A 12,258-nucleotide genomic window follows, 5' to 3' on the forward strand; every position below is an offset into this window, starting at 1 on the left:
TGCAAATCAAGTCATGTTATTTCCCCTGCTTCCCTTCCCTAAGACTTAAGTTCCTTAAAACATCATACAAGGCCTTCCATGATTGGGCTACCTTCCTGCCTCGCCTCTTGCACTTGCCCCGGCCCACCCACGCTCTCCGTATTCAATAACCTGCCTCTCGCCGAACACACCTTGCTCTTTCAGGCCTTCATGTCTTGCCCCTGCTACTCCAAAGCCTAGAATTGTCCTTCCCACTCCTCGGCTAACTGATGTTCATAGGTTGAGGTTCAGCTTAAAAACTATATCCCCCATACAGTCCTCCTTTAAACCTCAGAGACCTTTCCTCCTTTAGAAAAATTTTGCTCCTAACCCAAGGGCTAGGGCCATCCTTCTCTTAATTCCCCTAACACCCCAGGTACAAACACCACTTACTTAGTCCTGTCACCATAAGGTTCAACGGTCCTCACACGATGCCACTTCCACCTTTTGCTAGTGAAAGAAATCAGCCTGATCTTGTTCATCATTGTAGCCTCACTGCTTCACACGATGCCTGGCACACATAGTTAATATTCAATGAATGTTTAATGAGCTGGAATTAAATTCTCTATACAATATAGTAATAGAGACATATACATTAATGGAAAATATAAATAATATTGAAAATAATGTTCACAGAAAATATCTGACCATTGTGATTTTCATAATAAAATTAAAATATTAACTTTACACTATAGTCACATACTGAAATTTTGGACTTTCATGCTTCACTTGTGTACATCCATAGAATCACATTTTTTAAAATATAGTGGTTCTAAATTAAGAACCAGTTGACACGATTTTGTTTATTTCATCATTTCTTTTTAACTATAATAAATAAGTAACTTTATTATACTAAAGTTGTTCATTTTCATTTTTCCTTTCCCAAAGTAATGGCCACATGTGGAATGAAAAGCATTTTCATTATCCTGAACAAGATGAATATCCTGTTTGTGTGATTTGGGGCAGTTTCTTATGAAGACTGCCAGCCTCTTATGAACATTATGATTTTCAGATGTGTAGTGTGCATTAAAGAACAAGAAGATATCATGAAATATTAATGACAATTACAGACTGAGCAAAGAAACTGGACAATGTTTCCAAGGGTTATAAGGACTGTGGAAATGAATGTTATTCAAAGTAGAGTGGTGATTTATAACCGATTTCCGTCTTCAAATTAGGGCCCAAGTGAAAGAAAACGGAATTTAGCAAAGCATTCTGGTGTATCATTTCCTGCAGCAGAAACACCCCCCAGACCAGTGCCCTCACTATGTACAGGACAAGAAGCAGCAACCTGAGGGAAGCCCACAGGCTCGCAGGGCTACTGGCTGGCTCTTTGTCACCAAATGCAGCAGGTTGAATGCAGACATCACTGTGATATCTTCACCAACAGAACGAGAGGCAAAGAACAGGGGCAAGAGCTGAGTAGGAGAAAAAAGAAAACAAAAACAAATTAAAACATCACAAATGTTAAACACATTCATTGCACAATTGATGGTTACAGTTTTATCTGGAACTGAACCCATACACACAGTGGTAATAAATTGCAAATGCCTATTTTTTAGATGGTGAGCTTACTTTCAACCCAGACTTATTTATATCTTATGAATAAAATACACATGATATAAAAGTGTAATCTGTGAACACACTTTGCAAGAGGTCAGAAAAGAGACGAAGTTTAAAACATTTGAAAAGAATTAGCATTTATGGAGTGAGTTCGTACCATGTGACAGGAACTGTCTGGGGCCCAATATACACATTGTATCATTTAATTCTTACAATAAACCTATGAGGTAGGTTTTATCCCCCAATAATATGTGAGGAATGGAGGCTCAAAGGTCCAAGGGCACAAAGCAAATAACCAGTGGAAAAAGGATTAGAAAACCCTGTTAAATCTCACTGCAAAGCCATGTTCTTTCCTTACACCATGCTGCCTCCTTCCAGCAATTATTTGTAAATCTCCCTCCCTGGAGAAGACTATAAAATATTGGAAGATTAAGAGATGCCTTTTGTTAGTTTTTTTCTTTTTAATAGAGAACCAAGTAACCTACAGACAACTAGGAGACTTCACTTTAGAAAGTGTTAAGTTTGAGCAAAGCATAGCAAATATGAATTTTAATTCAATTTTATCATTTATAATTTCAAGGTCAATTCTGTGAATAATTTTAAAACTTAACTTTAAAAAGGGTAAAAATATTTTTAAAGGTTTTGGAAATGAATCTACATGGAAGAATCTCAAAATTATGTGTGTTAAACTTCAGAGAAAAGTTCAGTTAGGATTTTCTTAAAGTTTTGTACAATCTTTCAATTGCTAAAGATTAACTTCAAATGAAGATGGAAAAAACTAGGCTAATACTTTAAATAATTTATTTTAAATTGGCATTATAAGTGAACCTTAATCACTACATGTCCAAAAATGGATGTAAAATGAATGTCTTATTCATTTCCTGGCCCTCATCCCCCCAGAATAAAAGTCTGTTCCTGGTCTCTTCTGACATCCTTAAAGAACAAACACATAATAAACAGTAATATATTTTACCAAATCACTCTGGAGTACATCTGACAGAAATCTGCTTATATTAACATACCTGAACTCTGACTTCTCCAAACTAAACTCACTACAAAACTAAAACATTTTTGTGTTACCAACTAGAAACAAAAGGGAGGAAGAGGGAAGGTAACTATCACAATGCACAGCTGAAAAGAACCATTAAACATAAATAAACATGTCATTTTCACGAGTGACTGCAGAGCAGGGAAAAGAGCATTCCTTTGGAGCAGACTACTGACTAATAAAAGATCAAAGGTCTATACCTAACAACACTATAAATAAAAATGTATTTTTTTTCCTGGTGACCTTCTCTGAGAGGAATAAAGTGTGCACGATAAATGTAATTACTTAGCAAAGCTGCAGCCTCATTGTGCTCCCACAGCTGACCATAAAACGTCTTCCTATTCTGTTTCATCAACTGCTGTACCAGGCGGCCTGCGCGCCTACCGATGGCCTCAGCCATCTGGCTTGTGTCAAAGCCAGCACACAGGAAGAAAGGGAGTGATGTCACTCTGCAGGTCAGGCAAAGAACAAAGATGCATTCTACAATTAAAAGCTGAGGGCCTCAAATACCAGGGGCCCTCCAGCGTGATATGACTAGTGTGATTTAATGTCCAGGCTCTTGCATTTATTTCTACCCAAATAGCCAGGGCTCCATCTAGTGGCAAATTAGTTTTGCCCAGTTTTCTTTAAAAGAGAACCCATAAACTGTTACTTAGCACCAAGAAAGTGCAGCAACTAAAATGATCGGTAATTTTAGAGCAGTCTAGTCTTTTTACACTGAAGAATGCAAAAAGCATGATTCATCACAATGGTCTCTATTTTAAAATCCTGCAAAGCACACATTTCACAGGCTAGGATTTGATATAGCCCTAATTTTTTTAATGTCTTAATCCTAATGATAGCAGAAAAAGCAGCTAGTTTTGCAAAATGCATGTAAAGTGACATTACTTACACACTACTCTGAAAATATGTCACTAAAATGTAAAGTGAAAAACAGTTCTAAAAAATGGACGCATGCATCTGGACACCTTGGTGAAATCCAACACATAATCTTATCCATCAGTGGAACAAAAGAATCACAGTTATTAATATGACTCTAACATGTGAAGCCAAGAGCAACACTTCTCTAGAATAGAAAAAGAAATATCTTTATGCTGAAATGATTTAACACAATTTTTAATGTTTTCCACTTCCATTTGCGATAAATGAAATTAAACATTTTGACAAAGTGATCTAAAATACAGAACATATTTGCACAAAAGATGGGCTATCACAGTGGATGTGTGTGAGCTCTGGGGTCAGATGCCCTGGGTGGTAACCCTGGCCCTGCCCCTAACTAGTTGTGTTACCTTGGACAAACTGCTTACCCCCTCAGTGCCTCAGTTCCCTCAACTCTAAAATAAATGAATTGGTAAAAAGTACTTGGAACAACTCCTTGCACATAGTATATGCTCAGCAAATATTAGCTATTATTATTATTTACATGTACAAATATTTGCTATATTTTAAAATTATATGAATTAGATATTTCTAACAGTCCATTTACACTCAATCCTATTTAGAGTCTCCAAAGACAGAATCTTTTTTAGGCCACAAAACTTACTACTCTTTGATGTGTTTCCACAGTAAATTATCACCCTAACAAAAATGGTAGGATAAAGATATCCTAAGGATAACTGTTGATGAAAGCCTTAGCATGTGGCAGGGACTATCCTAAATACTTCAGTTTATTAGCTCTTTAAAGCCTGGAGGCCTTATGAGATGCATACTATCATTTTCCATTTTTAGATGTAAAGACTGAGGCATAGCCAGGTTAAGTAATTTGACTAAAATCCTAGAGCCACTGAGGACCAGGGCCCTTACGTAACTGGACTGAATGATAATTAATAGATTTGTTTGTTTAAGAGTCTGGTACAGCTTTATTATAGTTTTTATTTTACCACACTAGTTCAGTGCATAATAACCTGCCAGAAACACAGAATTCACTTGACATATGCTCTGAGCACCAAGATAATAGAATATGCTGAAGAAAAACCTTGGGTCACACCCAGCGAGGCTCTCCTCCCTCCCTGGGGGATCCGGACGGAGCACCAGCTCTCAAGAGTTGCTGAAGTGGATTTAATAGATTTGAACAAAGGCCATCGAGCTCCAGGACCAGTGCTCTGGACCATGACACAACTGGCAATGAAGAGCCTGAGGCTGGACCAACTCACTCTAAATACTCTGACTCTTTGTTTCCCTACTAGATAAAGTGACTGATAACAAACATTTAATAAGGATTCAATTAATTCAAGAAGATTATTTGAAGTTTGTCTCCCTTGACACTAAGAGAAAAAAGTAAGGAGTTAAGGAAGAAAAAAGTCTGAGACATTCTCAGATTTCTAGATTTGCTCTTTCTGTTCCACCAGATGCAACTTCCCTTTCTCTTTCACTTTCAAAATTTTTCTCTAAACTCCTTGGATACACCTTTAGGACATTTCCTAAAGATGCCTAGAATTGACTCCATTTGAATATACCAAAGCTTCAATATGTTGATAATATAGTACTTTTGAGGCCAAAAAACCCAACAGCTACACACCCCCGCCATGGCCCCCCCACAAAATTCAAGTTTCGATTTGGCAGCTTTCTTCCTTTTATACTCCCTGAGCCGCTTGGGTGAGAACCCTAGCCAGAAACCATCCTAGTCCAAAAAAGAGGCAAGAGAAGCACATGCATCTGAGGACTGACAATCTTTGAGGAAAGAATTAGCATTAAACACCCTGTAGAAATTAGCCCTGAGTGAGAACCACTCAGAAAATCTCTAATTCTCCGAATTTATCCTCAACTTCCTCACTTTTGTATTTGAAGCAAATAATTGCATAGCGGAGTAACATTTATAAATAATCAACATGTTATGTTTTTAATGCCAGACACATGTCCTATGCATCTTTTTCATTTCCCAGAATATCTAGTACATCATTTTGGAAATAATCTGGTGTTTTAAAACACTGGTTGAACAACACCTAATGAGCAGTAACACAGTATGTATTAAGAATAGAATTAGATTGGGGCGCCTGGGTGGCTCAGTTGGTTAGGCATCTGCCTTTGGCTCAGGTCATGATCCCAAGGTCCTAGGATCGAGCCCCACATCAGGCTCCATGCTCCACAGGAAGCCTTCTTCTCCCTCTCCCACTCCCCCTGCTTGTGTTCCCTCTCTTGCTGTGTCTCCCTCCATCAAATAAATAAACAAAATCTTAAAAAAAAAAAGAATTCGATTAGATAATTGTCTAATTTTCTGATTAAAACTTTTTGATGATTCCCCAATGCATATTTCAGGGTTTCCCAAACCCTGTTCTAAGAAATAGGAGATACCCTTTCAAACAAGTCTATAGTCAAATAGTTGTGGAAATGCTACCCAATAAAAAGAATCCAAGAGGCGTTCTAGTAAATACCTGCTTAACTTGTCTCAACTGGTGCCTCTCAAATGGTTTTGACCATAGAAAAACCTCCACGTCTTTCTTCATTCTGTATCCTTACTCTCCTTGTCTCCACTCCTAACCTCTCCCATTCTGGTCCCCACGGAGGGACCAGCATGCGATCACATCCCCTACAACAATTTTCAGGGCACTGATTGCTTATGTCTCTGTCTCCCTCTTCTAGATTATACAGTTCCTAGGCAGAAAGACGGTACCTTTCTCGTCTTTGTATCCCAGTACCTGGCACCCAATAGCCATGATGTACTGAGTGAAAGAGTGACTACATATATGACTGATCGCATGGATCACCATTTCCCACCTTGCCATCTCTGCCATCTCAACTGCTATTGGTGCTTAAAGGGGATAATTTGAACTAAAACCAGTTGGTTCTTTCACAGGAATTAGCAGTTCCTATAAAGAGGTGGGAAGTTGAAAATGCAATCTGATTTGAGATCCAAAGATAATTCAAATGCCCTATTTTGATCAAAAATTTTTACTTCTCCATCTTTCCCTCCCCCCCAGAACTCTGCCATCCAAAAATTTGACTAAAATTAGTTTGTTGGTATTTTGGTTTGAGTTTATTTTTATTTCCTTTTACTTTTTTCCTTGCAGTTGAACAATAAACTGCCAAAGAAAGATGGTATATACAGGGAATCCAGAGACCTCACAAAGTTGATAATTAGCTCCAGAATAAATGAGCTGATCATCCTAGTGGATTTAAAGTGTCAAACCTAAAGGTCAAATCTCTTTCCAACAAATGCCAAAGGAATGTCTACATTAGTTTTCCACAGGCTAGTAAAATATCCCCCGATAACCACTGGGGTCAACAGAGAGCTGACAAATTTGAATTTTGTCAAATAAGGACAAAATAAAAACAAAAAGCCCCAAACCCTAGTCTCACCATAGTATCAGAAAAGAAAGACTATTAACACCAAGAATGAGGAAAATAATCTTTTGAATAGAATATATTTAGTTTTGTGGGGAAATTTTTTCATTATTTTTGTCTTTCTCATTTCACTATGAAAAGAAGAAACTTCATCATGGGCCAGCATTTGGGAACTGCTAATCTAAATGTCTACTATAAAGTTCTATAAAAATATTGCTCTTATCAGCACAGTGCCTGGTATAGTTTATGTTCAACTAATGTTTGTTGAATGACTTGTTCAGTTAGTCATTTACTTCTTGCAACCAACAGACCATTAGCTAGAATTGGGCATCCCTTTTGTTAAGCAAAGAAGAAACAGCCAGAACCCTGGTTATTCAAAATTCTAAATCAATCTTCCAAACCATTCAGAGATCACACTTTTAAGATAAGGAATTTATAAAAATTACTCACTTTATCCATGTAAGTTCCTATTGAAAGAAATGTATTAAGAGCTGATGAATATGCAAAGATGTAAGATATAGTCTGTGCTATCAAAAACTATACTAGCCTAGACGGAAATATAACACATACCCTAAATGTCTTAATAGAGGTAGAAATAAAATACATGGAATTGCAGGGAAAGAAATATTGTTTCCAACTTAGGGGGAGGGGAGTGGCAGGGACATGGTGGCGTTGGGAACCAAAGAAAAGCTGCATAAAGAACTTCTTTAAAAAATATGTATCTCTGGGGTTAGCCATTTTTTAACTTTTGATCTCAGAATCTCCTTACATTCCTAAAAACTATCCAGGACTCAAGATGCCTTTTGTTTATATGGTTATACCTATCAATATTTACTATATTGAAAATTAAAACTGAGTAATTTAAAAAATATTTGCTTATTCCATTAAAAAATACATGTTTAAATGACATTTTTATTTTTCTTTTTTTAAGATTTATTTATTTGAGAGAGCGAGAATGAAAGGGAGAGTACATGAGAGGGGGGAGGGTCAGAGGGAGAAGCAGACTCCCCACTGAGCAGGGAGCCTGATGCAGGACTCGATCCCGGGACTCCGGGATCATGACCTGAGCTGAAGGCAGTCACTTAACCAACTGAGTCACCCAGGCACCCCTTAAATGACATTTTTAGTGAAAAATAACTATATTATCCAAAATATGAGTTTTTTATTTTTGCAAATCTCTTTTATATCAGGCTTAACAACAACAAAAAAACAACTGGATTCTCATGTCTACTTTTGCATTCAATCTGTTGTGATATGTTGTTTTGGTAACTATATATATGAATAAAATCTTGTCTCATTCACGTAAGTTCTTAGAAAAGGCAGGAATATTTTAATAACTTTTTCAGAGAACTGCAGATATTCTTCTTGGACACTATACCAAAACTCAACAAATGATAGTCTGAAACTATTGTCAATAAACTTTTCATACAATTACATTAAAACTCAATGATCTATCTTACATTTTGAATGGATCTTTTAACGTTGCATGATTTTGTGACATCATGCAATGTTCACTTAAAAAACATGGCTTCAGGGCGCCTGGGTGGCCCAGTCGTTAAGCCTCTGCCTTCGGCTCAGGTCATGTTCCCAGGGTCCAGGAATTGAGCCCCGCATCGGGCTCCCTGCTCAAGGGGAAGCCTGCTTCTCCCTCTCCCACTCCCCCTGTTTGTGTTCCCTCTCTCGCTGTGTCTCTCTCTGTCAAATAAATAAATAAAATCTTAAAAAAATATATAAGGGTTCACTGGGTTATACAGATCTTTCATAAGTTGACACATTTCATTACCAATATCAAAAATCATATTCATTAATATCACCACTGATTTCATCAGAAAAGTCTTTAAATATTGAGAAGCTATCAAACAAGCTCACAGAGGTAAACACAAGTTTTCCAAAACTTATTTTTTACCTTGCAAGCTCGAATTTACCATTGCCAACAAATACTGACAGTTGTTTTCCTTAAAGTGACAGAATCACTTCATTCATTAAGAAAATGCATGCCAAGCATCCAAGTCTAAATAACCGCAGTTTGAGCGCTTTGCCTGGAAACAACCACTGTTCTTTGGAAGGTAGAAGTCTTCATAGAAGTGTGTTTCCCATTACTTCACACAGAATGTTACAAAGATATGTACTCAAGATCAAGATTTAATAAAATTAATATAAATGTTACTACTTCATCAAGGACATTCTTATTGGGAAAATGGCTTGCCCCTCCATGTGTATGTTAATAAAGAATAGAATGACTACTAATAAAGTTTGTTGCCACTACCTTGATTCATACTGAGACACCAGCAGTGTTACCCACTTTTGCTTTTCCAACATCAGTGCAAATGTCAACACAATGAAAAAGGAAAATAATGTCTTAGCATTAGTAGGAAAATAGTTTTCACTTTGTGATTCCCGTGAAAGGGTCTCAGAGACTCTAAGCATCCTCAGCCCACACTGTAAGAACCATGAGTCTAGCACATTGCTTGGCATGTAGCCAGCACAGTAAATAGTCAATAAATATTGGTGGAATAAATGAACATGAACAGAGAAATACATGTATAATTTTTCCCATAATGTTTAAGAAACAACAAATGGTTAGAAAATAGTAGTTTCTTTAGACTTCTTACTACTTCTCGAGGTAATTAGTACATTTCCTATTTCATTTAGTCTGTGGACAAACGCAAAAGTTTAACCTATTTTATCAAAGGGAAGAGAATAGTCATGACAGATTTCTGAAAGTAACGATCAGAATGCTACAACCCATTTTCTCAGCACCGATCTTTGAAATACACAAAAGTACATGTCCTACTAAGGGACAAGAAAACAAATTCTGAATTAGTGTTATATCTAGGAAAGGAAAATTAACTTGTTGATAAATTCACTCAACATTTTTTAACCTATATCATGTACATGGCACTATTAATTCATGTAATTTCTACCAATAAAAAGCTGCAAGTAGAATAACCAAAGAATTAGACTTTTTGTAAATGCTTGAGAATAACAGAATTGTATCACTAAATAGATTGAGAACTAGAAAAAAAAATATTTGGAGAACACCTAATACATCAATTTTTGAACATGAAGTTACCACCCACCACAGGTAAAATATTATTTATGAGGTGTTTCACAAGTAATTTGTTAAAAATTAAAATTTCAGGGCTCCTGGGTGGCTCAGTTGGTTAGGCGACTGCCTTCAGCTCAGGTCATGATCCTGGAGTCCCGGGATCGAGTCCCACATCGGGCTCCCTGCTAAGCAGGGAGTCTGCTTCTCCCTCTGACCCTCCTCCCTCTCATGCTCTCTGTCTCTCATTCTCTCTAATAAATAAAATCTTTAAAAAAAATAAAATAAAATAATTAAAATTAAAATTAAAATTTTAGATGCCAAAGTTTGAAAATAAGGTTTTTAAGAAAACAATTAGGATGTATTTAACAATGTCACCCTCGTTTTGTTTTCTGACATGAATTCTTGAGTGGGAGAGAGAAGAGTGGAGTTAGAATTCACACTAGAAATATGCAGCCTAGACCATTGTTCCTCAAGTCTATAATCAAAATCTGCCATATGACTGTGAGTATGTTGCTCATGAAATACCACCCATCATGCGTATCTCAGTGGAAAAAAAGTGGGATAAACAATGAACTGATCCAAACCTCTTATTTTGTAAACAGCAAAAGAGAGATAAAGCGATGTATCAAAGGTCAGACAGCCAGTTGGAGAAAATACTAGGCTAAAATCTCTCTGGTCTACATACTGCAGCATCTACATTTTCTTTATTATTCAGTTCACATAAAAAGTAAGAAAAGGACATAAAGAATTGTACTTAATATTGACAATGCAAAGGCTACACCGTGTCAATTAAGGTACATCAATGGTATAATTAAAATAGATTTATGGACAAAAGTCCATCTTCTGATGCTAATTGTAACTTTACTAAATGTTTTTTTTTTTTTTCAGGCTTCCTGCTTTGAAAAGCATCTAGTTAAATACAGAGATTTATTCATTCTCACAGTAATATTTTATGACTTCTAACTCCAATATAAAACACAAATCTTTTTCTACTAAAATATACATTGATTTCACAGCTCATAGTTTCTACATTATATATGTGTTTCATCTAAAAAGTCTTTCTTAATATTTAAAAAGTGCCAACAAGAAAGCAAAAGCCACATAAATCATTTTTGACTACCACAAAAAATGCCTTCAGATTTTTTCAGTATGACTGTTTCATTCTGTTGTGTTTACACAGTACAGTTTTGGTTTGCTTTTCTAGTACTTGAGTTTAAATTCAAACTTTCTCACTGACTAGTTAGATTTCATTCGGCAAGTTTTGCTCCGAGCTTTGGAAATCTCAGCTGTAAACATGGAGTTTATAAGAGCTTCCCTGCAAGCATGCTAAGTGGAGCACCTAGCACACAGATACCTCTGAATATTGTTATTCCTTCCCTACTTTAAGTAACATTCTCTACTGATTATTTGTTAATACCCCCCATGGAATTTGCAGAACTGAATGTCATTGTCTCCCCAAAACATTTTATATAGTGACTTTCCTTATTGAAAACATTCTTCATTTGACTTTTTCTATGATACTACACAGTATCATTTTCTTCCTCCTTTCCAGAAATTACTTCTCTATCTCATGTTGTATTTGCTTCTGATTTTCAAACTGATTATGCTCCAGGGCTACCCTTCAGTACCCTCTGTATTTCTCACGATTTAATCTCTTTCTTATAGATCTCACTTACTCTTACAACTTCAACCATGTAAAGATCTAGCTCCAACCCTGAATCCAGCTCTAATTCTGCATCTTCTAATATCTACTGCATAACATCAACTTGCATTTGCACACTGTGTTCTAATTTACAGGCACTTTCATATATATCATAATATAGTCTTTTATAGCTTACAAGAAAGAATCTTTAGTAGCACTTTAAAATATTATTCAAATATTTTGCATGCATACATCTTACTTGATATTACTATTAATGATCATCATTTTTGAGCACGTGCACCAGGTGATTTTGTATGGGGGTATATATCATCTAATCCTCCTATCGACCCTGAGGGAAGCATTAGTGCTATTTGCCCAACATTTCTGGCTCTCTGTTTTTCAGGCAAGTAAGGAATGCACTTCCTGGCCCCTCTGTGATTGGGTGAGGCCATGTCATTAGTTCTGGGCAGTAAGTTGTGAACATAAATGATAATGTGTGTCACTTCTAAGCCACAGTACTTGATTGTTGCTGTGAGACTCTCCAGAACTTTCTTTCCCTCTCCAACAGTGACCAGCAATGTTCTATAATTAGATGTTGGCTGCTCTATTAACCATGATCCTGGAGTAAGAAGACATGGGGCAGAGTCCCCCTCATCT

At 36.5% G+C, this 12,258-nt stretch overlaps 1 protein-coding gene across 2 annotated transcripts in view; it reads right to left on the reverse strand.

The window, feature by feature from the left end:
- The window catches only part of MSRB3 (methionine sulfoxide reductase B3), a 165,469-nt gene that overhangs the window by 134,014 nt on the left and 19,197 nt on the right, over positions 1 to 12,258 (reverse strand). For both annotated transcript variants that reach the window (XM_027594869.2, XM_027594867.2), the window contains exon 2: positions 1,310 to 1,436. In XM_027594869.2, coding sequence (XP_027450670.1) covers positions 1,310 to 1,385 — 76 coding nt within the window. In that variant the 5' untranslated portion in view covers positions 1,386 to 1,436. The remainder of the gene's footprint in view (positions 1 to 1,309; positions 1,437 to 12,258) is intronic.

Source organism: Zalophus californianus, chromosome 9 (genome assembly GCF_009762305.2).
Source record: "Zalophus californianus isolate mZalCal1 chromosome 9, mZalCal1.pri.v2, whole genome shotgun sequence".
NCBI lineage: Eukaryota > Metazoa > Chordata > Mammalia > Carnivora > Otariidae > Zalophus > Zalophus californianus.